Source organism: Lissotriton helveticus, chromosome 3_1 (genome assembly GCF_964261635.1).
Source record: "Lissotriton helveticus chromosome 3_1, aLisHel1.1, whole genome shotgun sequence".
Classification (NCBI taxonomy): Eukaryota; Metazoa; Chordata; class Amphibia; order Caudata; family Salamandridae; genus Lissotriton; species Lissotriton helveticus.
Genome location: NC_136061.1, coordinates 1,143,950,518 through 1,143,975,079, shown reverse-complemented (window position 1 = coordinate 1,143,975,079; position 24,562 = coordinate 1,143,950,518). Strand labels below are relative to the sequence as shown.

The window sequence follows — 24,562 nt, the reverse complement described above, 5'->3', positions numbered from 1 at the left end:
TATGGTGATCTTAAGAGGTCCGATTCAGGTGGTCTTCATAATTTTCAGGGGATGTTTCATCATGAGGTCTTGCTGAGATGGCCGGATGAGGAACAGATGTGGTACAGTGCCTAATACATACACCAAGGCAAGTCACAAACCAACAGCTTTCTCGTTCTTATGCCAGATTCCCTGGATCTACTTCACGAGCAGTTATAACCTAGGAATATGTTGGTAGTCTTAAAAGAATGTGAATGAGTTTGTGTCATTAATGCTCAGTTTCTGGTTTAAGTGGTGCTACATTTCATACATAGTGAAATGCTTCGTATTGCGCAACACGATAAATAAAAATAGAATGGTTATAGCTTAAAAACCTTTTTATTTCAAGAAAAACAATGATATTTTAATAAATACGGCAGAAACATTAACAAAAACAGACATACAAAGTGACTTCAACATTGAAAAAATTATTGTTCAGATTTAAACAGTTATAAATTATTTATACAATATTTAAGTACAGAAAGCAACTGCCAGCTATTTCGTAATACTGCCCAAAGCACACTGCTGCATTAATCAAAGCATCGTAGAGTGGTAAAAGTCCGCATTTGGTAGAGAAATGATTGGAATTGCATTTTTCCTTGTAAAGACAAAAAGAATGTGCTTGCAGTACAAAGAGCAGATCGTTCTACCATAATTCTCTACCCTGCATATTACAAATGAAACACAGCTTTAATACTTCAAAAATGAAGCGTCTTCATTGGCTAGAATGCTTGTTTTCAACAAGAAATCCTTTAGAGCTGGAGGTCCTTCTTTAGAAGACATTGAGAGAACTATGCAAGTAAATAGCCTATAAGTTGGTGGGTGTACACAAAATGACCGAATCTCTAGGTGGGCATCGGAACAGCTGAGGTACTGTAGGAATTTACCAATTTTAAGGTTTTTTTGTAGTTTTTTTTTTTTTTTTAATAAATACAGCTTTCCGGAACCCGGCCACCTCAAAATGAAGAGTGATGATGCAGTGTTCAAACACAACAATGCTGAGGAAGCAAGTGAAGCCTGACATTAATTTCTCAGGTCTATGGAGTGTTGGCTTCCATGGAATCACATTTTAAACTAGCCTATTCTGTGCCTAATTTGAGGGTGCAACACTGCAAACCAGTTTCTCTAAAGGTGGTACATAAAACGAAGAGCACCTCAACTTCATTTTGAGTTAACAGGACGCGTTTCAAGTATCCTATCTGAAATAACCTAAATAAAGCTATCACGTTTTAAATACAATCACAATGATGATGAAAAGTAGCATCTGGAGAATACAAGTGTACCTATTCTGTCCCTTCCACTGAACTTCACACATACCAGCTATTTCCTCAAAGAACAGAAAAAAACTTTAAAGACTTTCTTTTCCACAAACTCAACATTTTGCTTCTGCAATTTTGTCAGTATTTCCCCGATTCTGCAGTGGGTTTCCCAGAACAACCAACCCATGTCTTCCTATCATTTTGGTTTTGACGAATAACCACAGGAAGTTACAACAGACCACGTGAAAAATTGTTGTCCCAAAAAAATCCCAATCCAGGTTTAGTGAAAAAAAACAAAATAAAAAAACGACGTTAGTAACTTTAACAAGCTTCAAAACAAGGACTCATTAATGGGAAACAAGCCAGAAAGACAAAAATCCAAGATAACGACGTTTCTTCGGGTGCAAAATGTTTCCTTCCTTTCGAACACATTCAAGTTCTTTTTTTGGCATACAATCTATGCAACATTTTGGACATCTGACCTCTTCTTGCCACTTGGTCTACATGCGGAATCCTTAGTACCAAACAAGGTGAAGTGTAGCCAGTTAAGGTGCCGACGAAGAACCACCCCTTGTCTGCACACTTCGTTCAGTCTTCACCTGATCTGAAGACAAGGTCCATATTAATGAAAAAAATGTTCACATGCTCACATTACAGTGCAGCTTTTTGCTTTGTCCTTTCGCAAGTCTGTGGCCAGATCTGGTCTGCTTGGCATGTGTGAAATTCTTTTGGTTACCCGCGTAGACTTCTTCCGCTTTACGTTTTTGTTACTTTTGTTTACACATGCCAAGGTGGCAACGTGAAAAATGTCTCTAACACTGTTTTCTGATTGTAAGGCTGAGCACTCTATGTAAGTTGCTGCACCAATCTGTTTTGCCATGTTCGCGCCCTAAAGAAAAGAGGAAAATATTAAAATTGTGAACAGATGGTAGTCATAGATTGACTCATAAAAATACATAAATAATGTTCGCATATTTCAGCCACGGATAACCAATCTGGTGCTACAACATTAAGGCACAACACTTTTACAACACAAGTGGGATGCCCATTAATTTTCTTCATTAGTTTACAAGTCCAACTTTACTAAAGCTTCTACGATTAAATAAGAATAGTGTGGCACAGTTGCTTATGGCATGTAGTAATTTCTTTAAAATGTAGTGCAATTTCCAATTCTAGTTGGAGTAACCTCATGATAGGTCATGGTGACTATCAAGGAATGACCGTTCTGGGTGCCGCACTAAAATGTAGAGTATGATGACAATCTTGTGTTTAAATGCAACATAGTGTATCTACTTAAACTAAGTAATGAAGGGTTACAATCATCATAGCATTATGCAAATTAAGCAGGGATTATGCAGATGGAGTATGAGAAAAATGAACATGAGAGGAGTCAGAGGAAAGTACTCGGGCGAGGTCAGATGTTTAGAATGTGCGTGCGGGTTATAATTTTTCAATTAGTAAAATATTTGAGAGCCCAAATGCTAAGGTAACCATAAGGCGGCAGAGCACAATTAGGACTCGGATTAAGGGACGGCAAGTAGAGGGAGGCAGTCAAGACTCATGGCACTTGCGAGATGCGTGTCTCATAAGGGAATGTCAGGATCTTGAAGATGGGGGACCAGAGTACAGATGTGAAAAGAGCCAAACAGGTGGAAGTTAATTTTGAAAAAGTAAGGGTATGAACACCATCCAATTGGTTTCAAAGTAAGGTTTCGTTGTTGTGCCAGAGAAAGGAACCATGATCAAGGTGTTGCAGGCTGACAACAGCAAACATATGCATGACCAGTCCTTTGGAAACTGTGTACGTCGTCCAATGCTTAGATCCACCTGGGGACAATGACTGAGGAAGAAGGGAGGAGTCTTGCTACTATCATTCATCTCACATGTGGGACAGAACGGAGGGCCCTTCTGTACTATCACATACACTTTAATACTTCCATATTTCATTAAAGTCTTCCTAATGGTCTACTTATTCAAGGTGAAGGATCAACACCACCGCCCTTCTCCCAGTTCCGCTGTATTTACGTGCACACTCTTAGCCAGAACAGACTATGGTCTTCAGCTGATCTACAGCCCCTTCCTCCATCCCAATCTTACAAACCCCCATTACCTAAAGGTATTTATCAAATGTATTCTATATCTAGTGTGGAGATCTAGATTGGTTTTGTGTGCCACCTCCTCCTCTTTCGTTCAAGGTCACTGAGTGGCAAAGTGACATTAATGACGTTTAAAGGGGGTTAAACAAAAGATCTTAGCTTGAGGGTATAAAAGAATGCACATCTGAAAAAAATGCAACATAAGTGTTTAAACGTATAGCCTTGGACTGTAAAAATATATCCTGTTAATAGTACAAACATTTATGTATACATTGGAACTGATAAAGCACCGGCCTGCCAAGGTAGCAGCTATGCACTGTACATGAAGGGACTTTGGAATTGGGGGATATTCCCTGGAATAGGGTATTTTTATGGTTCTGCTAGCAGATGAGGAGCCCGTTGATTTCCCTTGATGGCAGATGACGGGTTTCAACTCTTTGTGAAGACCGGGATGGTGGAAAGAGTGTGGTCTTCTTGGGGGTTGGGGGATGCTAGTGTAAGTTTGTGGGTGTTCAGCTTGATAAGGCAGGTCTTCTTTAAATGCCTAGTAATTTCCATTCCAGTGATTTCACGGTTTTATGCTATATATGTAGAACATTAGGTTATAGCAAAAGAAATATACTGTCATCTTAAAAAGATATGTGGATTTTTTCGTACTGGGCGTAGACCTGCTCAAAGGAAAGCAAATATTTGGAATCTGAACAGCTAACAGATGCATAATTCAGAAAGGGATGCGCTCTTGCATTGAAATAGGTGTGCTGTATTTTGACTTTTAGATCCATGAACTTGGACGTCCACTGGGGGGATTGAGAACACATTAAATACATTAAAGGAATATTTGGAACGCTAACAAAGAGGAAGCAAGCACTTCTACTGGTGACATCACAAGAGCGGGCACCCACTTTTGTTAACCACTGATAAAATCGCAGCAGTGACTGATTTTCATATAGTTATTCACGATAAAGGGGTACCCAGGAAGCCATATACAACAGAAAAATTGTATATTCTACCTACATTAAAGAAATAGGCAAGTGACTACATTTTCATAACGTTCAATATTTTATTTTACAACAAGTTGGTATTTTAGGAGGTCTGTAAACTGGTTCGAGCTACAATAGCAGCGTAAGAAGTTTAACGCCTGAACCATATTGTGAAGTGGCAAGGAACATAGGCCACGAAGGAAATCATATGTGCTGATCGTCATACACCAGAAGTTGATTCAAGTAACCCTTTCCTGTGCTTTTGCAGGACCCCAGTTCCTTCCAACTCAAACATCTCAGCCTCTCAAGACTCATTTCTAGTCTCCACAGATCTAACTTTTAAATTAAATAAAACACATTTTTCCTCTTGGGACAGTTGCCACCAGTTACAAAGAGAGAGGAGTAAAATGTTTTACTACAGCAAGTGCAACTATAACATAATACGTTCTTACATTACTATCAGCCTCTACAGATGGATGAGTTTGAAAGTTATACTTTACCTGATCGTAAGACACTGGTGTCTGTCTGTGATTGGATAATTCCACTAATGTGGTGAGATCTGTGCGAAGATCAGACTTGCAGCCAACTAGCAACATTTTGGTGTTTGGGCAAAACTCCTGGATTTCACCTTTCCACTGCAAAAACAGAATTATATTCTAATTAGGAGTGTAATGCTAAGAATATATACAAAAATCAATGTTCGACATATATGTACACAAAGCACAATGGCATTGTATTAACAAGATATTAAAGTTCATCCATCTCACACCAAAAAAATCTGGTTATTCAAGCATAACAGACACACACAATGACAACGCACCAATTTAAAGTATTCAAATGTACCAGTAGTTTCCTTGAGGCAATAAGGTTGGTGCGAAATTAAACACGGTGTGCCCTTTTTCCATGTAGGATGAGCGCCAACGCGCACTAATTTATTTTCCACTTCTGCACCTCGATCGGACACTGCTATCAAGGAATCCTCTCAACTAGCATGCAGGTGGTAATTTTACCACCAGTTCACATGTACCCCTCGAGGATATCGCGGACCATAAGCATTAGAAAGCCCAAACTTATCCACATTAACTGCCTGGATTTCCCAATCAAGTAACACAGAACTAAGTAGAAAATCCCGGTCATAAAGTTCCATACCTTACTACTCTTTTGACCATGAAGAATCAAACTAAGAAAAAATATCAAATCCGCTACATAACATTCCGTGGTTAAAATACCAAATCACCAATGCAAATTTTAACACCCAGACAGAAAAGACACCCGTCATCCAGCATAGAAAACTTGGTTACGGATTCAAAAGCCCCATGCAACACCTCTTCATACCATCATCTTCAAAGCTAACCCATGATTTGGGTCAATCATCATTCTAATGAGACTACAAGGAGCAGCACTCACATAGAAGAATCTCAACATCTAACACAACCCCACTGGCTAAAAATTCAACCTTTTCACGCCCACCCGCATTGCAGAAATGTTAAAATGGTTGGCTACAACGCTACATCATTTAGGTGCTCTTTAGCTGAAGCACACCAACACAACCAGTTAACCAACATTTTGAGTGTGAATGGCAGGATAGTCAGAAGACCAGTACCATTTGCCAGAAGATATTGTCCGGTTTATGTAATTTTTGGTTTAACTTAGTTGTAAAAGGTAATGACTGACATTACCCGGAGTGTCCTTAACCCTCAGAAGTGATGCAATTTTCAAACTGGTACATTTGTACAATATTAATAATGACCTACCTAGTTTTAGCTAAAAATGTAACCTCCATTTAGATTTTTTATTCTGTAGTCATTTTTTGGCTATGCAGAGTGCTGAAACGTGACACTAGTGTGTGAAGGAACACAGTTGATGAATGTTGAAGGAAAGGTGAACAGTGAGCTGACAAATGTTACAGGGATGTCAGGGGGAAATTAAAAACATACCTTCTTTAAAACACTGTCAAGAGTCTCAGGACGGCTGATGTCAAAACAAATCAAGACTGCATCAGAATCCGGATATGAAAGCGGGCGAACGTTGTCATAATACGGAGAACCTGAAAATGAAATTTATACATTATAACATTTTTAATCAATCAGAGCACTATATATAAAGAAACCTTAATTCTCCATTTCCCTTCATACAGTGGAATAGATGGTTTAGTCAAAGGAACATGAAACCCAAGAGTAAAAACAGTAGATAAAGATCAATCAGACCGCACCCCCCCCCCCCCCGCCCCCCCAGACTTGGCCCCCTACCATACATCATTTTCTTTAGGGTCAAGGAACTTTAGCAAAATAGGCCATCAGAGAGTGAAATCAGACATGTAGTTCTAGATCATACAGATATTGCATGGGACATATTTTATAGCTAGGTTTTCTAGTGCTGTAAAATTTACAGCATTTACAGCATCACACTGGGATGCCGGAATAAAATGAAGTTTGAAAGTTCCTCAACATAAAGAAAGCCCAGAGAAGTCAGAGGATAAAGAGGCGGCAGAGTGGGCTATGCAAACACAGTAATGTAACTGCATCAGAGACAGATGGGCCAATGAAGGCAATCACATTGGAAGCCCGTAATCCACTAATACACCAGAGAGAAACACTCTTGGCTAGAAACAGCTGTACTAGACCAATCTACTAAAGGAAACCCTCACATTCCAACCGAAACAGCAAGCACGACTAGGTTAAAAAAATGCCTTTTTAATCCACCTGGATTTTAGGGCAACCTTGAACAGTTGTGCGGTCTTTTGAAAAACCGATGGATTTAGGCCCATGTCTGTACTGGGGTGAATGTATGACATTGTTCTGCATTCTGTCCATCAATTGTTCTTTTTGCCTTTGTCACCCCGAGTGGGACAGGTATGCTCAGACGTGAGCCCCGTGCTCTCCATTCCACTGGAAGCAAGCTATAATGGCTGGTGAGGGCTGAAAGCCCGAAACCGGTCCTAGGATGCTTGTTCCTAGTCCAGGGAGAATCTGGCCTGGCAGTTCGGGCTGGACTGTTCCCATTGGGTGCAGGGTCAAGACTGATTTGCATATGGCTGGGTCCAAACTGGAATGGCATGGTGAGCAAAAAGAAAAACGATGGATTTAGGGCCAGATCTCTTTACTGGGGTGAATGTCTGACATTTTTCTAAATTCGGTCATCAATTGTTCTTTTTGTCTTTTGAATGAAGGCACATTACCTCACAGTTTTATTAAAAACCTATGCAGATAGTGATCTTAGACAAGAAGATGTAGGTGCAAAAGGCCAAGTAAGAAGTGAAGGTTAGCCTTCCTTCCTTTAAGTTAAAGGTTCATAAAGCTTTATCATCCAGCCTGCTGCATGTTCAGCCTTCTAGTTTTTGACTGGTTAGGAGTAGTTGCAAGTCAAACGTGCAACAAGGAGTAGGTAAAGTCTAGAAACTCCGCTTTTCTGATGAAAATGCAAATTGTGGTTACAGGAGCACCGTGCAGCATACCGAGGGTGCGCAAGGGCAATGGAGTGGAGTGGACATGTATGGTATCATTTTGTTTTATTTATTGCCTTTTCAACTTATTCTGCACTCCCACAAAAAATTCACTTTGTGAGTAGCACGTCCATAAAGATCACCTATTCAGAAGCACACATTTATTGATGTATTAAATTGTAATAGGTCTTTCCTTATAAGAGTTGAAATTCGGCCTTAATGTATTAGTGTTTATATGGCATCTTAATTAAAAAGCATTACAACTAAAGTGCTAAAAGGAAACCAGAAATAAACTATACAAACGCCGATATTCAAGAAATAAAAATGAAATGCAAGCAACAAGAGGTGGTGTTAAACAACAATAAACCACATTTGTCTATGCATATGATAGAGAGGGGAAGTGTGTTATGGTTTGCCAACGGTAAGTTGATGAATGAGTGTTCCCTAGTGCGATTTTTGGTCACCTAAAGGACACCCAGCTAGAATTACCAAACAAGGGTGGTTGAGAACATTTATGGCTGGAACGCTGCCGCTGGGGTACAACATCGGCTCAAGCAGCAGCAAAATCAACACAAGTAGTAGCGCCCTCTGGTGCGCTGCCATCTGCACTGAATTTTCAGCATGGAACAAGCTCCTGGGCCTAAAAACCAGTTCGATTAACTCTGCTGAATCTTATGGAGTTTTCACGTAACTTGACAAAATTACACAGATTGAAACTCCACTAGGTTCGCCCAACCCTAGTGATTGCTGTTCTATGGAAATCTCACATTAAATAAAAAAAAAATCTTTTAAAAATAAAAATACATCTAAAAATCTTGTGTCATTAATGACCGTACCCAAACAGTTGCCACTACAAACACTGGTCGAAAGGTGCATAAATCAGCACACAGTGCACTTCACCAGGTATCAAACATGCATTGCCGTCAGCACTGACCACAAATTCCCACTTGAAAACATGCCCTGATTCAGCATAAATAAGCAGGATGTGCATTTAATTTTAAATAGCTCTTTCATGACATGTAGTGCAAATATGCTTTTTGAATGAATTAACTAAACAGCTCAACGTTTCTAGGACAGAAGCCAAAGCCACCGAATGCTTGCCGTTTGTAGGAGTATGTTAATTTGAATACTACGTACTTCGCTCTTTAAAATGTGAAAAAAAAGTATCTGTTTTTAAAAAAAATAATATATAAACCATTATGCATCAAGGCCTTATACAAGACAAATTCACGGATCTACAAATTCCAACAAGAGAATCTTCTGCCAGACGTAACCCCCTCAATGTCTAAATAGTTAAAATTAGTTAGAATGATACACTTTATAAAAACATTTCTTTAAGAAACCCACACACAACAGAAGGTGTTCCAAACACAAAGGCACTGCCAGATCTACAGCACATACAGCTGGTGCCTACGTCCATTGCTTGGCTCGCTGTCATGGTCTGCTGGAAGTTGTGATCTCATTGTGCACTTTGCAAAATTTAAAATAATTTTATTCAGAGAGAAAAATGTACTTGGAGGTAAATCCGTATTATTTTTGATACTCACTAAACCTGAAAAATACAAGAAAATACAATAGTTGAGGCTCTTGTACCATCTAGCCAGGTAAAAGTGTCTTGGTTTATTTAGCTGTGCACAAAAGCCCAAGTTCAATCAGTAGATGCACAAATGTGTGGCGGAAATATTGGCAATTACTTGTATCCTCCTGAAGTTAATTTTGATCATTGTGCCAATTCCACAGTGATGCATCCTGGACAATGTGTGTGTGTTCTAGATCAAACTGGCCACGTTGAACCATTAACTTGTGAAAGCCTTCGTCCAAAAATATACATATCACCATGCACAAAAATAAATAAATAAATAAATAAATAAATGCGTCAGAGGCCTCGCCCTCTTCCCACCATGAGGCATCACAGCTCTGTCTTATGCACTGAAGGATACTGGTCAACTAGCCGCTTGCTCAAAAGTTATTGCCACACATGAATAAATCTGCAATTTCCAATCCAAAGATGCTACAATAGAGTGCAACGTTTTAGTGAGAGGGATCATTTAGAGTGGCTCTTGATTTAAAGAAACCATTACATTTTAAATTTACCATTTGCGGTAGACAATCCTTTGGAAGAGGTGTGGCGCAGCGGCCAGGGTTGCTGACTCTTGACCACAGAGTTCACGGTTCGATCCCCAGCTCCGGCGGTAGGTTAGCCCAGCACCATGTGATTCTGGGCAATAGCTTGCTTATTCTTCCCGACTGCCCCCAGCGCCAGGACACCTCCGTTGGAGGTAGCTGTGCGCTTTACAAATGCTGGCTTTTACATTTTAAGGACATTTACGTACTCTTATATGCCTTTAAGAATTGACCCCAAAACAGCCATTATGTAAATTAAATATATTCATAAACAACTAGTACGAATAGAAAGGACTTGCTCTTTTCACTCTTTTACTGCCCAGGAGTTGGAGATGGTACTCCAATAGCGCAACTTTGCTGTTTTCGTAAATGCCTTTGTGAATCAGCCGCATTGAATCAATTACCTCCTTAGCGACCACACTGCACGGTTCAGGGTGATAAGCTATAGAGTGGTAACTAATCCAACAGAGTCCAAGCAGAGCATATCTTATGCTCACTTCTTCAGTTTTGCCCTGACCATTATTGAACTGTAGAGTAGGAGCAAGTCGAAGCAACAGTAGCTTCTCCCCTTCTAACGTACATTAATATGAATTCTCAATGATGGACTGGCCGGGTGAGCGAGGGGAATGTGGGTGTGCTCAGACAGGGCCAACCCCCTTAGTGATGACCCCTGGCTAAATCGCTCATGGCTAGTGGTGTGGCACGTTATCCGGTTGCTGGACTTGCCTCCAAAATAGAGGAGACAGATTAACCCGATTGAGTGTGATGAGAATGTGTGTGTAGGTCTTGTGTACAAAGAGAAGACTAAAGGAGGGGGCTCCCCCCCTTCCATTTTTCAGTGGGGATGGGAGGGGAGCAGACCCCCTCAACCCTCCCCACTCCTAAAATAGTTTCTTTAAACTGCTATTTATAGAACTCATTTTTTTCTCATTTACCTGGTAACACGCTTACAGCACAGGTTTAAAGCAACAAGAGCAGCTTCCATAAGTGTAGTCAGAAGAGGAATGCAAACCTATAGAGTGGGGCCAGACAGTCAACCACCAGACCCTCAGAAAGACTACAATCACATTGGCTCTGCATTCTAAAAATGGAGACTGGACAGGCCCTGGAATACTAGAAGCCGATCAAAACGCTAGGCTAGGCCTGCACTTTACAAAAATTAATTTTCATTTGTAAGTAGAACAACCGAAAGTTAACACTTTAACTGGAACACAATAGTTGAGTGTCAACAATTATCTTTCATTTATATATGCAAGGAATTATAGGCTTACTAGCACAAATAGATCACTTCTATGATGGCTAACGTTGTGACAAGGTAACCCCTCCAACCAACCAAATAAGTAATCAAAATTATCAACTATTTACAAATGGATTGCAAGATAATTTCACACACAAATTCAATGCTTCAAACGCTGTTCATTAGAACCAAACATGTGGTGAAAATTAAGTGTAGCAAGCGCTACAATGTCAGTAGAGCAAACACTACAGAAAATTCTCCACAGAGCATGAATGATCATCCAGGGGGTAGGTCTGGGCCAGGGTAGGTCTGGGCCAGGGTAGGTCTGGCCCAGGGTGTCCAATAGGGGGCTGAATGACCAACATAAGCTGGACTGCTTTGAACAAAGTTCAGTAAGATTTGAGAGCCAGCATGAAATGTTATAATCAAATGACCATGTGCAAGAAGCAAATGGTTTAATTTATAAACATTTAAAAAAAAAATCTAGAACAGACTACATGTCAAAGCCTTAACCATGATCCAGTGAATGCCATCTCATCCGTAGACTGAGAATCAGCTCGATTTCTTCACAGCACAGGCCAGTATTTGTATTATCGTTTGCCGCATGCTGATGCACATAAAATACAAAGCCAAACATTGTCAAAGTACATATAATTATTTTTGTCATCATATTACTGACAAAGGACACAGAACCGTGAAAACATAAGTGTGTATGATACACATTTTAATTCAATGGACAATTGGTCAAGCTTTACATTTCTGGTTGCATAGCCAGCACGCGTTTCACCACATACTGGTGCTCAGTCCTGGGGCTCTCTCAAGGCTCTTATAAGTAGCTCCCATGTGATCTAACTGGTCCTAGGTTGACAAAAATTATGAGGTGTGTTTCTAAATAGAAAGTTCTTGTTGAATTTGTTGGTTTATTTAATAGATCTTAAGAGATGTAGATCTCTTAGCAGTGCAAGTCGATCTGATCCAGTGAGTGGGAAGGTGAAGAACAGAATTAGGCGCCAGGCAATTGGTCAGTGGCGTGTGCGTGTCTCTGCAAGTTGTAGGTTTAAAGAATCGGGTGAGCAATTGGATTCATTTCACAAATTGTGATTTTTTATAACACTTAATTTGCTTTTAATTCACTACATTCGTCTGTAGGGCGCTGCTGGATTCAGGCAAGCACTTGCTATTGCACCACCCAAGTACAGCACTACTGAAATGTTGTTAGAACCAAGTAGGTGAAAGTTAAAACAATTAAGCAAACAAAGTGTTCCTTAGTTTTCAAAAACTAGCACCTGAACACTTCGGTTCAGTGACTTTTTGACAGGAGAATAAGGGGGTGAAGAAGAGTGGAGGGATAAGACTAGAAATAAGTGGCAGGTTTGAATCTTTCCCCAGAATAGCATGCCATAATCTTCAGTTCCTTGTAAAGGGAACCTGCCGGACAGGAGGCATTCTCAAACCAGACATTTAAAACCTCGTGTCAATATTTTACTTTTGCTCACAAAGAACAGAGCACCCGAATAAAAGCGCGAGATTCAGACAGCGCTGAGAAACTATAAAGCAAGAGAGATATGAGGTATTTCAATTCCTGGGACTCCTGATATAGCCAAAGTATATACCAAGGTTTAAGGGACTAATTTCCCCCTTAAAAACTGTTAAGTGGGAGAGACCCTCAGCCCACTCACTCAACAAATGCGAACCTCCCGGTTTTAGACGAGAATACATTTTCTCTCTCCTCATCCAGCAGAATATACTACAGTGTATCACATTCAACAAAACTACCTTTTTACATAGCGCTTAATAGTGAGGTTATGTCGATTCCTAGCACTGTAAACAGATGCTACTGACATTACCACAACAAGAGGGAGGTGGGGGGGGGGGCGAGGAGAGGGGGGGGTTCTCGGGGAGGCAGTCCAGGGTCCGAACTCCCAGCAGGGGAGAAGCAGGAGGGTAGTTAAAAAATCAATCAAAGGTGAGGCAAACCCCTAGATATGTGGTATTAATCGTTCACAAGTCTTGTTTCGAGCTGTGATCCTTTTATAGAAAACCTGCATAATAAGTACAGTGTGTGATCATCCGGGGAAAAAAGCAGATGGGAAAGTAAAAAGCAAAGTTGAACAAACACGAAGGGACTCAGCAACTGGACACAAGCCAGGTGTATAGAGCACTGCACAGAGAGCCTGCCCTTGGATTCAGACGAATAACTTTCTCCCGACTGCCTGGCCCGGTGTCGAATTCTGTTCTTAACCTCACCACTCACAGATCAGCCCTCCTTATACGAAGGACTCCAAAAAAGGAATTCCAAGAATGTTCTTCTGAGTGAGAGGCAACATATGGGAATGTACATAATACCAAACTAGGCAGCGATAGATGATGTATTCAGGCATGACCCAGAGGCAGGGCATTCATTTCAAAAGCATCCCCATTAAGGAAAAGAATACGGACGGATATCCATTTTATGACCAGGTCCCAACCAAAACCCACAATTACTTAACAAATCAGAATTCTGCAGTAGTTTAAAGCTACCAGCATTATTAACGGATACATCTAAGGAAGGGAGTTTTAAGAAGAAACTCCACGCTTTTGCAATACATTAAAGTCCCTACTGTTAGGATTTTGACCATAAGGGGAGACTCTGGCACGCAAACTAAATATAGTGCAATGACTAACGACAAGTAAAATAAAATGAGAACTGTTCTTACTTAAAATAAAACGGAAAAAACAAGCTTCTGTCCAAGCTCCCTCAGACCGTATTTTCAGCACTTTTAGCTAAATGGGGTTTGCCTAAGAGGTATAGAAGCACTCTGGCTGCGCAAACCCCCCCACCCGTTGTAATTTTAGGGCAATTAGTGCGAAAGGCAAACTTTGCTGAACAGCTGCACACCTCATATAACCTACCCCCTTCCCCATCAAAAGTTTCCATTTCCTCACCAGGTCTCTAGCAGTCACATGCATAGTAAATAAAAAAAATTGTAAAAAAAAAAAAGTTGCGAGTAGATTCCCTTTAAACCCAAATGAGCCTTACAATTTATATTTGGCAGTTAGTGCTCGGGCAGTAACCCCTTGAACTACTTCTGATATGATGCCCTCTGGCGCTGAGCTGGTGATCCTCTCCCACTCAACCAGTACATCCATGGTTATACATTGCCAACATATGGAATGATGAAGTATTGGGGGGGGGGGGGGCATAATTTACTTTCCTCATTGACCAATATTGAAGTGGAGAAAGGTTTAGGAGAGACAGGTAAAATAAAGCCATTTTGGCTTTAAATAAAATTTGAGTATTCTGGCATAATCAGGTGTGTTGCTATGTATTAAGCTTTCTATGCCCGTTCACATGTACTGCAGGTGGCTGTCAAACATGAAAGTAGACAAGAGCATTAACCAATCGCGATTAACCAATTAAAATGTACTAAAAAAAAAATATGCACCGAAAGGCTTTCCACTGACCACAAGATCTGTTATCAACTGGCGATTGGGTATATGAACAAAACTCAGCTGTACTTTTCATAAGTTGTAAGACACCCCATAAGTTGTAAGACACCCCATAAGTTGTAAGACTCCCCATAAGTTGTAAGACTCCCCATAAGTTGTAAGACTCCCCATAAGTTGTAAGACTCCCCATAAGTTGTAAGACTCCCCATAAGTTGTAAGACTCCCCATAAGTTGTAAGACTCCCCATAAGTTGTAAGACTCCCCTGTCAAGTCTGTAATTCCACATGTCCCTAAGAATCTGAACACATTTCTAAGTGGTTTCTATAGACAAATTGAAGCAGCTGGTGGGTATGCATGCCTCCAATTTTCTTTTAAGTCAATATAATTTTATTTAATCAAGAGAAAGGTGTCAATACAAAATACAAAAGCAATGTAAGAGGCAAGCAACAACAATCATGCAAGCAATGAATCAAAAATATTATATAAAATGGGCTAAAAGTAAAGGGAAATGAAATAACATCATAAAACTAAGACAAGTTAAAATACTAAAGACAGCAAGAACGTCAAGGATGATTAAGGAGGTTTTGAGACTTCTTGTTGGGCAGGCTGTAAACGAAATGATCTGCTAGCACATACATCTAAATATAATGTAATAGGGAGCCACAAATCCTTACGTTTTGCTGCCACAAAGACAGTATCCAGTCTACAATTATGACATACATTGTACCACCATGCTCTAAAAGAAATTTCAAAAGTTTACAGTTAGCTGTAATCTGTTGAAATGCAAGTGCTATCAGTAGATCAATAATTTTCACATTAAGTGTAACATTTTCCCAATATGGAGAAAGACTACCCAAGAAAATATGAGTGAAAGAAAAAGAAAATGGAGTGTGAAAAATTAAGTTAATCTGGGACCATACTTGTTTCCAAAAGTTATGTACAGCCTGGCATGAAAATAACATGAAATAAAGTAGCATTTAAGGAAGAGCAAGTCCAACAAACATCTGGAATTGTGGAAAACTTCTTGTTCAAGTCATGAGGTGTGAAGAGAAGTCTGTCATATATAAAAAAAAAAAACAAGGACTGCGTTATAGTAGCAGCTTTGGATGACTTACGAATTTTGGTCCATGTCCTATTCCACAAAGGTTCTGGCCAAATAGTGTCAAAATCACATTCCCATTGCTCTTCTACTCTTGACATTGGCCGAATGAGGTCATTATTATTATTAAGGTATTTGTAAATGGCAGAAGCTTTGGATGTGGTTTGTAAAAAGGTATGAAGCTGTGAGGTAGAATTAGGAGTTATAGGTGAAGCATGATAATTTAACAAATCGAGTGTAAGTAGTCAATACCGCCTCTTTAAGTAAAAGGTATTTGTGAATGAAAGAAGCAGGTAAATTAAAAGATTGGCTAAGTGATGAGAAGGGTATGAAAGTAGAGTGTAAAAAAAGTTGAGAAATCCAAATTAATCCTCTCTGCCTCCAAGTCCTCCAATAGAAAGGCTTGTTTTTAATCAGTAAAGGTGTGTTATGCCAAATGGTGGAATTAAGAAAATCGTCAACTGTGGTGGGAGGAGAAGGGGTGAAAGATAAAAGCAGTTTGGAAGTGAACTGATGTATGGGAGTGGATAATGTGTGTGGTTTACGTGAGAAAGAAATATATTCGGTAAAGGAGAAGGGGAACAAAGAGTTGTTCAATCGTAACCCACAGGGGACATTCATCTACTGGATCCCGTAACCAAAAAGATGCCAGTCGTAAAACAAAAGCCTTTTGATAAGCCGGAAAATCAACTCCACCTTCCAAATTTGGGACGTATTAATCTAAGAAGGGACATTCGGGGTTTTTTGTTATTCCATAAAAAGGAAGAGAGAATGGAATTAATCCTCCTAAAAAACTTTGTGGGAATAGGAACTGGAATATTAGAAATAGTGTAAAGAACTATAGGGGATAACATCTTGTCAAGGCGACCCCACCATGATAAATAAAGAGGGTGCCATCTGGCTGTCAAGTCCGATAACTTCTGAATACACTTGTTCATACAAAGTGAAACAGTGTCCGAAATGGAGGATGTAGTGCCTACAATTTTCTATCACACGAGAATTAGATACAAGAGAAAGTAATGAAGACAGTTAAAAAAAAATGCAATAAAAACACACACAAAGACAAGTCATTTGGTCAATGACTGGAATCCAGTTATGAAATTATTCTTTTTTTTTACAAGTGTAATAATATTCGAGGTGTAAGAAGTGACCGTAGCAGTCAGAAAGGAAAGCTGTAACAGATGCACTGCAATCACAAATACATAACAGAGTACATACAGGTTGTTCAATGTAGATTCCCAAAACACAGGCCATCTACAACAGAAACACTCTGTAAAGTTGGAAGAGACGAGACCAAGCAAAGACAGAACACATCCCTTTTTAAATATTTGTTTACTTAAGCATCCCTTTTTAAATATTTGTTTACTTAAGCAAGGTTTCCTAGCAGGGCAGAGCCAACACCTCACTAGCGAGGATTCTGCAGCAGCCATGTGAACATATGACTGGAAAGTGCTTACCAGCACCAGATTTCTGGTCTATGTTGGCTCATCTATTACAATCTGTTACCTAAAAGTAAGTCATTCACTATTGATAAATCTATTATTTAAATTAGTATCAGCAGAACATTAGTCTCTTTTTGCCACAACAAGTTCTTATTCTTACTGTTAAATATACTAACACATTAATGAACTTTGCCAGCACTGTCCATAGTCTTAAGATGTTCAACTTCTTTTACACCTTAAAGGACCACAACTACTGTATGTGTGCTTTCACCAATAAGTAGTAAATGCAAGCAGGTTATTTCACGAGTGACCAACTTACACCTGGGGACTAGAATTGCTTTTTTTGCTACTAAGGAGAAGACCACTGCCACACACTGCTCTAATCAAAAGATAAACCAACCATCTACTATCCCTTCTATCTTTTTTCCCCTCCAATTTAGTTGCCTCAGTGCGCGACTTTACATTTCTACCCATGAAAATCTCAAACTAAGTGCAGGTTGATTCCGTTTACCCATTTCCACATACAGTAGCATCATTTTTATTTCTTGGGAATGTTAACTTCCAAGTTCACTTGTATAATAGTTGGAATATTTAAATCAACTGTGCTCTATTTCTTCAGCAAGTTTCAGTTTACATTTAAAAAAAAAACATCTGTGTCTAACTTTAGAACTGGCTTCTCTAACTTGTGAGATGCTAGTGGCGTTCTTGCTACTGCAAGTCGATCTTCTACGTGCACCCTAGACTACTAAATTAGAAGCACTTGCGTGGATGAATAGCACACTTAAAATTATAAAGTGTAATGGGTATATTTTCAGACCTCATAAGCTGATTTTTAGAGAAAAGTAGTTGAATCTCCAAAATGTATTCAAGTCTAATATTTGATCGATAAATCATGCTGGGGTAGGGAGATTTTTCTAATATTACCTTGGTGCCAAAGGCATTGCAGCCATCGCCATATTACCCATCTAGAGGTATTCCAAATTGAAAGCGATTAGTTTGATATTGTAGCTGGCAACCCTCCCCAATGCACTGAGGTTATCACTACCAGTAATTTTGCATATTGTAATCTTGTCTGTTATGATCACTATTCTTAGTTCTGATTAGAGAAAAGGTTGGAGACCCACGTTTTAGGAACACTGAGCTAAGTCTCCATCAAACTAAACTGTACATACGGACAACACAATAAAAATGGATTGTAAAGAGTATAGTCTTGCACAGCTCCAATTCCATAACCATTCCACCATAAAGCAATCACATCAACAATCTCAACCAGATCACCCCACGCACACACAGATTCCTTAAAGTACAGCACCTCTTGTTGAAGATGCTACTAAAAGTAACAGTTCTCTAGAGAGTTAGCAGCTCCTTGCAGCAAGATAGATTCTTTAACAAATACCTTACATACCCCAATTAAATCTTAGATCTCAATTTACATTCCATTTCTTAATGGAACGCATGCACTCTGCAATGCTTTGTAGTACGCAGGAGCGTTACCTTCAAACTATTTTATCTCCTTTCAACTCTGGCTATATAGGACACCGACATCTCATCACTACTTGATCACTGACGTGTTATTAAATTGAGCTCTTACTTCGGCAAATAAAACTCTTTGTATCCTGGAAAAGTATCACCTGCTCAAATATTCTCTACCTAAGTTTACTGAACTTGTCCTTTTCCAAAGTGTCAAACTTTGCATATGAACTGTTTTCAATGTAGAACACACACAGTTGACACAACCTAGGTTTGCCGACATAGCCATTTGCTCTAGAAATAAAACTAGAGACACCGGTTTTATGGTATTCATTTTTTTACCATTCCAGTCTACATTAACCCATATTAATGTATGGGCCATTTTATTGTTATCTACCCATACTTATTTTATGTTTTGAGAATAAATGGAGTCGTAAAATTGTAAATTTTCACACGTATTTAACTGTTAAACATGCACTTTGATTCCTGTCAAGTATTAGCAAATTACCAAGCCAAATATAACAAAGCACTACACAGACATGTAAATATTAGCATTATATACACCCATACTAACATATGCTTGCAATTAAGGGTATCCGATCTGATTTTTAAATCCTCATGGTGTCCGTCTGCTTAGCAGCTGGTCTGGAAGCCATGAAGGACAAGAAGACTCATTTACAAGAAGTACAATTTTCTATATTTTTCCGCTTTTAAAAATAAATCTACCCAGAAAATAAAGTTTGATCTGAATATATTTATCTGTAAAAAAAAAAACGGAAGCTTTACATACAACCAAGGTACAGAAAACACACAATGGTAACTGCTGAACATGTTAACCCATGGACAAATTATCATTCCCGTCGCAACAGGGAAGAAAAGTGACCAAACCCAGCCTTTGCAAAGTTAGTAATTCCAAAAAAGGTGTATATGTTTCAAATGGTATCCTGAATAGGGAATACATTTGAGGAGATTGTAACACTTCAGCCTACAATTGTACGGTTCCTGTGTATATTATGCACTGAAATGAACAAACCACTGGTAGGCCCAAGGCACAAGTGCACAATGAAACGCTTTATAAACGCATTTGCCAAACAATGCAGTACGTCCAACGTTTTACTTAAAACAGTTCATATTTTATGCGGCTTTAGACCCTGGGCAAGACCGAATTCATCTAGGTCTACCACCATATAGCCATCAGGAGACCATTTTATTCCATATTTTTTTTTAAACCTGACAAAAACATGGAGTCAGATATTCTAAAGTATAAATGACAATCTGGGTAAGAGGACAGCCGGTCATTGTCCATACATATTTAAAACCCATTGCCTGGTATTTAGTACGATTATTGGCCCTTCCAAACCTAGACGGCCATTTCAACCCTACAAAGTTTCATTGTAGTTAAATGAGCATCACACGGCCCACAATTAAAAAAGTATTTTAAACCTGATGCACTGCTTTCCAGCGCTACAGTTATTCAAATGCTTATCTTGGCAATAAATTCCATTTATAGAGCTTAAATTGAATTTGTAAAATACATATACTCGTTACAAAGAATGAGCCCGACATATGTGGTGCACAACAGGATTTATTCCAATCTTTACAGCACGGGTCATGCAGATATTCAGGAAACGCCAGGCAGACGTGCTTCAGCAGCTATGCTTTCTTCAGTGCCGGTTTCCAAGCAGGGTTTCTCACCTGGGGGGGGGGGGGGAAGTCATTAAAAATCCTGTGACGTTCTCGTGGCCACTCATTCGCATGATGGTCCGTCCCACCCTGCCTCTGGATGCAGCTGGCATTCATATCGTGCTCCACGGAGACCAAGTCAATAGTTCGACGCAGAGACCCATACAGTGAAGAGAATATATATATATATATATATATATATATATATATATATATATATATATATATATATATATATATGCCACGCGGCTAGACATTCTTTCAGCATCTTTACATCATTTGAATATGTAATGCACTCAAGTCAGTTTCCCCTCAATCAACACGATTAGCTGTCACACTTCTGCATGCACATCTATGTAACAGACTGTCTCCATTGACATTTTACAATAGCTGCATAACCTTTCACACTTTTGCTTCGCTCTCCAAAAGCCTACTATCACCAATGCTGGTTATGAAAAACAAAGAGGCAAGCCTCAATGAAGGGAGACTGCAAAAGAAGGTTCCCAAAGAACACTGCAGAGCAACAGCAGGAACTTTCCACTTGAGAGGTTGATACAATGGCTTCCTAGCATACCCCTGTGCTCTTCTACAAGGATTTCTAAAGAACTAGATATCAATACCCAAGGAGTTGAACCACAGAAAACACCAGTCTTCAGGCACGTTCAGACTCCTAAATCTTAATACAGGCAGCGGCACCAGTCCCATCTAAGTGTTAATCTAGGTACCGGCTATCTCACCATAGACTAAAATGGCACCCATGCTAGACAGAAGATGGGTCCCCAACTCTTACAGCAGCAAAGGAATAGCTTTACATGGGCCCTGTCATTCATCTACAACTCAATCGTGAGAAAAATCAATATTGCTATTCATTGCTAACATCAACAACCCAAAAGCAGCTTCTTAAATCTACAAAACGTGTTTACGTTTTCACCAATGCTAGGATAGCAAGTCCACCTTACCTGGCTAAAAACACTGCAGCGCCGCTCTGACCGGTTTATGTTCAGTTGCTCTGAACTACCATATTGGCTGCTTAGTCATCTGTTTATCAAACATTACAAGTGCATACATTCCTGCCCCCCCCCCCCCAAACCACCCAAGTCTTGAAGAGGCACACTATGCTTTCATATTGTCTATCACCACATCACTGCTAGATTCCTCGTGGTTGTCCATGTACAATACACAGCCCTACTTTAGGCATTGGGAACTGCCATTTTAGTTGAGGGAAAATAAACACCAAGGCACAATGGAATGACATGGTCCCCAACACAGGGGCCTAGGTACTCAATGTCATAACAAGCAATGGTCCTTGTATTACTGTGGACAAACCACTGAGGTGCCAGTAGGCTAGAAGACCAGCTATGCGTGCGCAATCAAGGTTTGTAGGGGTCTGCCTTCCACCACAGGAAGAAAAGAAAAATTTGACCAAAAAAAACAAACAAAAAAACACAAACAAACACGAGCAGAATTGCCCTAATGAATTTTGTCCTTACCGTACATGGCACAGTACAAGTAAAGGCTCACAAACAAATGTGAGCCCCAGGACAGACCATGTTCTACCAAAATAGCCGAGCTGCCCACACCACAACCAATCTTCAATCGTCAAATTCTCATCTCAAACCAATACAATGATAAACAAGCAGTGAAAGGCCAATAGCAGGCCGCAAATGAAAACACACGCACGAGCGTGAGGAATTTGCAGGTCCATTTTTAAACTCCCCTCAATAGGGCTCTCTTCGCGAGCCCTAAAAAAAAAAAAAAACAGCCAACATCCTGCACATCTAATTCGGAGCATTCCCTTTGGGGAGATGCTCCGAATCAGGAGGATTTGTAGCTCGGATGCCGAATGTGCGGCTGCACAGGAGGCATGTAGATTACGTTTCTTGGCCAGGGGTTATTCCTCAGAAAATATCAATAAAGCGATCAGGCGCTCCAATTCAGTAAGCAGACAAGAGGCATTGATCTCTAAATCTAGGAACACTAATTTGGAGATTTCTGGGACAGGAGATGGACAAATGAGTTCTCCACGACTCATTTTGACATTTAATCGTCAACATGGGGCTTTACGTAAAATCGTAAATAAAAACTGGAATTTGGTCCGCAGTGACCCAGTAATTGGTCACAAAATAGACACCAAACCCATTTTGACTTTTAGAAAGTCCCCCTCAATGTCCAAAACCTTGGTCAGTAACACTCTGGAACCCAAGATCTCTGCAACCTGGGGAGCACTTAAGAAGGGCTTCAAGATTTGCCCACAATGCAAAGCCTGTCGATATGGTTCCAACAAGACCCACTTCCAAAGCCCTTTTCAGCAACATCCCACTGCCATCCTTAAATGGCTTAACTGTAAAACTGAGTACGCCATTTATGTGTTGGAGTGTCCGTGTGGACTCCAATATGTGGGCAGCACTAAGCTGCCCGCCCACAAGCGAATACTCCAACACATACGTGCAATAACTGGGCATGATCAGAACTATCCGGTTGCCAGGCATTTTCAGGAGAAACATCTAGGCATTCCTGACAAACTCCAATTCTTTTTAATTGATTGTGTCGAGCCATCGAGGAGGGGAGGTGACCGTGAGGCCAAACTCCGCCTCCTCGAGACGAGATACATCTTGGAGCTTAACACCAAGAATCCTAATGGCCTTAATGATAGGGAGGACCTTTATACCTGCCTTTAGGATTTAGGAGTTTGTTTTGTAAGACCTGTCCGGATAATGTGATATTCGTTGTTCTAGGCTTGTTGTTTCCACATTTCTGTAATTGTATATATGGATGAATTTATTTCTCTTCAATTTGTAAATATTTTGGTACGAATTTTAACATTAGAGAATTTTCAATCATAATATTTGCACTTTGTTATATTTGCACTATTTCTTCATGCACTTTTCTTGGCTGTTCAGACATTTATTGTGACTTGCCCACTTGGGCTCAATTTTGATATCTATTGTCATATGGCTTTGGATTAACGCTGCTAACTCATATACTGAGCTATTTTCTTTTGGGCATAACATGATTATGAGATAATACCCATAGTGTACATAGATGATACTAATTGTCGTGTATATACTTTTGTTGGTTTTTTATCATGTTTTTTTATCATGTTTTCTTTGCCCTACAAATATGCTCCTTTGCCTAGGAAATCCCTTTACATGATTTCACGGATTGTGCTATTTTCAATGAAAAAATTGCTTGATTTTTTGCATTCTTTGACTATTTGCACGTGGGCAGCGTTTCATTATATAGTATTTTTTCCATGCCTATGATTTATTTGATTGCACTGTCACTTTAAAAGCTTTGCTAACTATGTGTAGTTTGTCATGTGATCAAGCCTCCCTGGAGGCGAAACGCGTCATGGCGGCAGCGCTGGCTTCACGTTATTAAAAATCACCTTGCACCAGCACTTCTGGGTCGACTCTTTGTTGCTGGACACTGTTGGCAAACTGTTCTTTTGCCAAAGCGACAACTTTCGGAATATATATATATATATATATATATATATATATATATATATAGGCTCCAAACACACCGGAACCGTGGGTCACTCTTAGTGTTGGGTGCTGTCAGAACGCGGCGGTGTACCGCGTTATTAGATACAAGCTCCAAACTTTATTTCCATACCCAGCCGGGTCGGAAAATCCAGAAAACAGCACTCCCGGGCTCAGAAAGATGCAGCAGTATTTTTTATTTCTTAAGCAAACGCGTTTCGGGACAGCGTCCCTTCGTCAGTGATTCAACATTGTGCTTCACGCAGCGCCATTATTTAAAACCACAATCAGTTATTGAAATAAACAACGGACTTGTAACTCGATTCCAAACGGCTACGCCATTTTGAAATGGTCTATGTGGTCACAGTAAGTATATAATAGTAAGCATTATTTACATTAAGTTTACACCTTACTTTTTCATGCTATTGCTTCAAACAAGTGACCCAATTAACGCCGTGTATCGGCCTTGATTCTCGTTGTGATTTCATGTTTTTATGTGTTTTTCGGGGTGCCTTCACGATTGAGCCAGACTTAGAAGCTTCGAATTATTCGTCACCAATTGACGGATATGAGTTTAATCATATCAAGAACAGGGGAATATTGCCTTGTGATCTTGCCGTGGATCGACATATTGCTTGAGATCATTGATAGGCCCATTCCATATTAGGAACAGGTCATCAATGTACCTGTACCATTTTACCACTTTGTTTGTCCATGTGGCATTGATGGGTCCCCAGGCTTCCTGCTCCTCCCACCAGCCCACGAATAAATTCGCGTAGCTGGGGGCGAAGCAGGAAC

The 24,562-nt window shown here is 39.8% G+C and overlaps 1 protein-coding gene across 1 annotated transcript in view; it reads right to left on the bottom strand.

Annotated features, from left to right (window-relative positions):
• Positions 1 to 341: 341 nt before the first annotated feature.
• Positions 342 to 24,562, bottom strand: part of RND3 (Rho family GTPase 3) — a 43,792-nt gene continuing 19,571 nt past the window's right edge. Inside the window, exons 3-5 of the mRNA XM_078681755.1 lie at positions 6,291 to 6,400; positions 4,854 to 4,988; positions 342 to 2,166 (exon numbers count right to left, since the gene is read on the bottom strand). Of these exons, the coding sequence (XP_078537881.1) occupies positions 1,924 to 2,166; positions 4,854 to 4,988; positions 6,291 to 6,400 (488 nt within the window). The 3' untranslated portion in view covers positions 342 to 1,923. The remainder of the gene's footprint in view (positions 2,167 to 4,853; positions 4,989 to 6,290; positions 6,401 to 24,562) is intronic.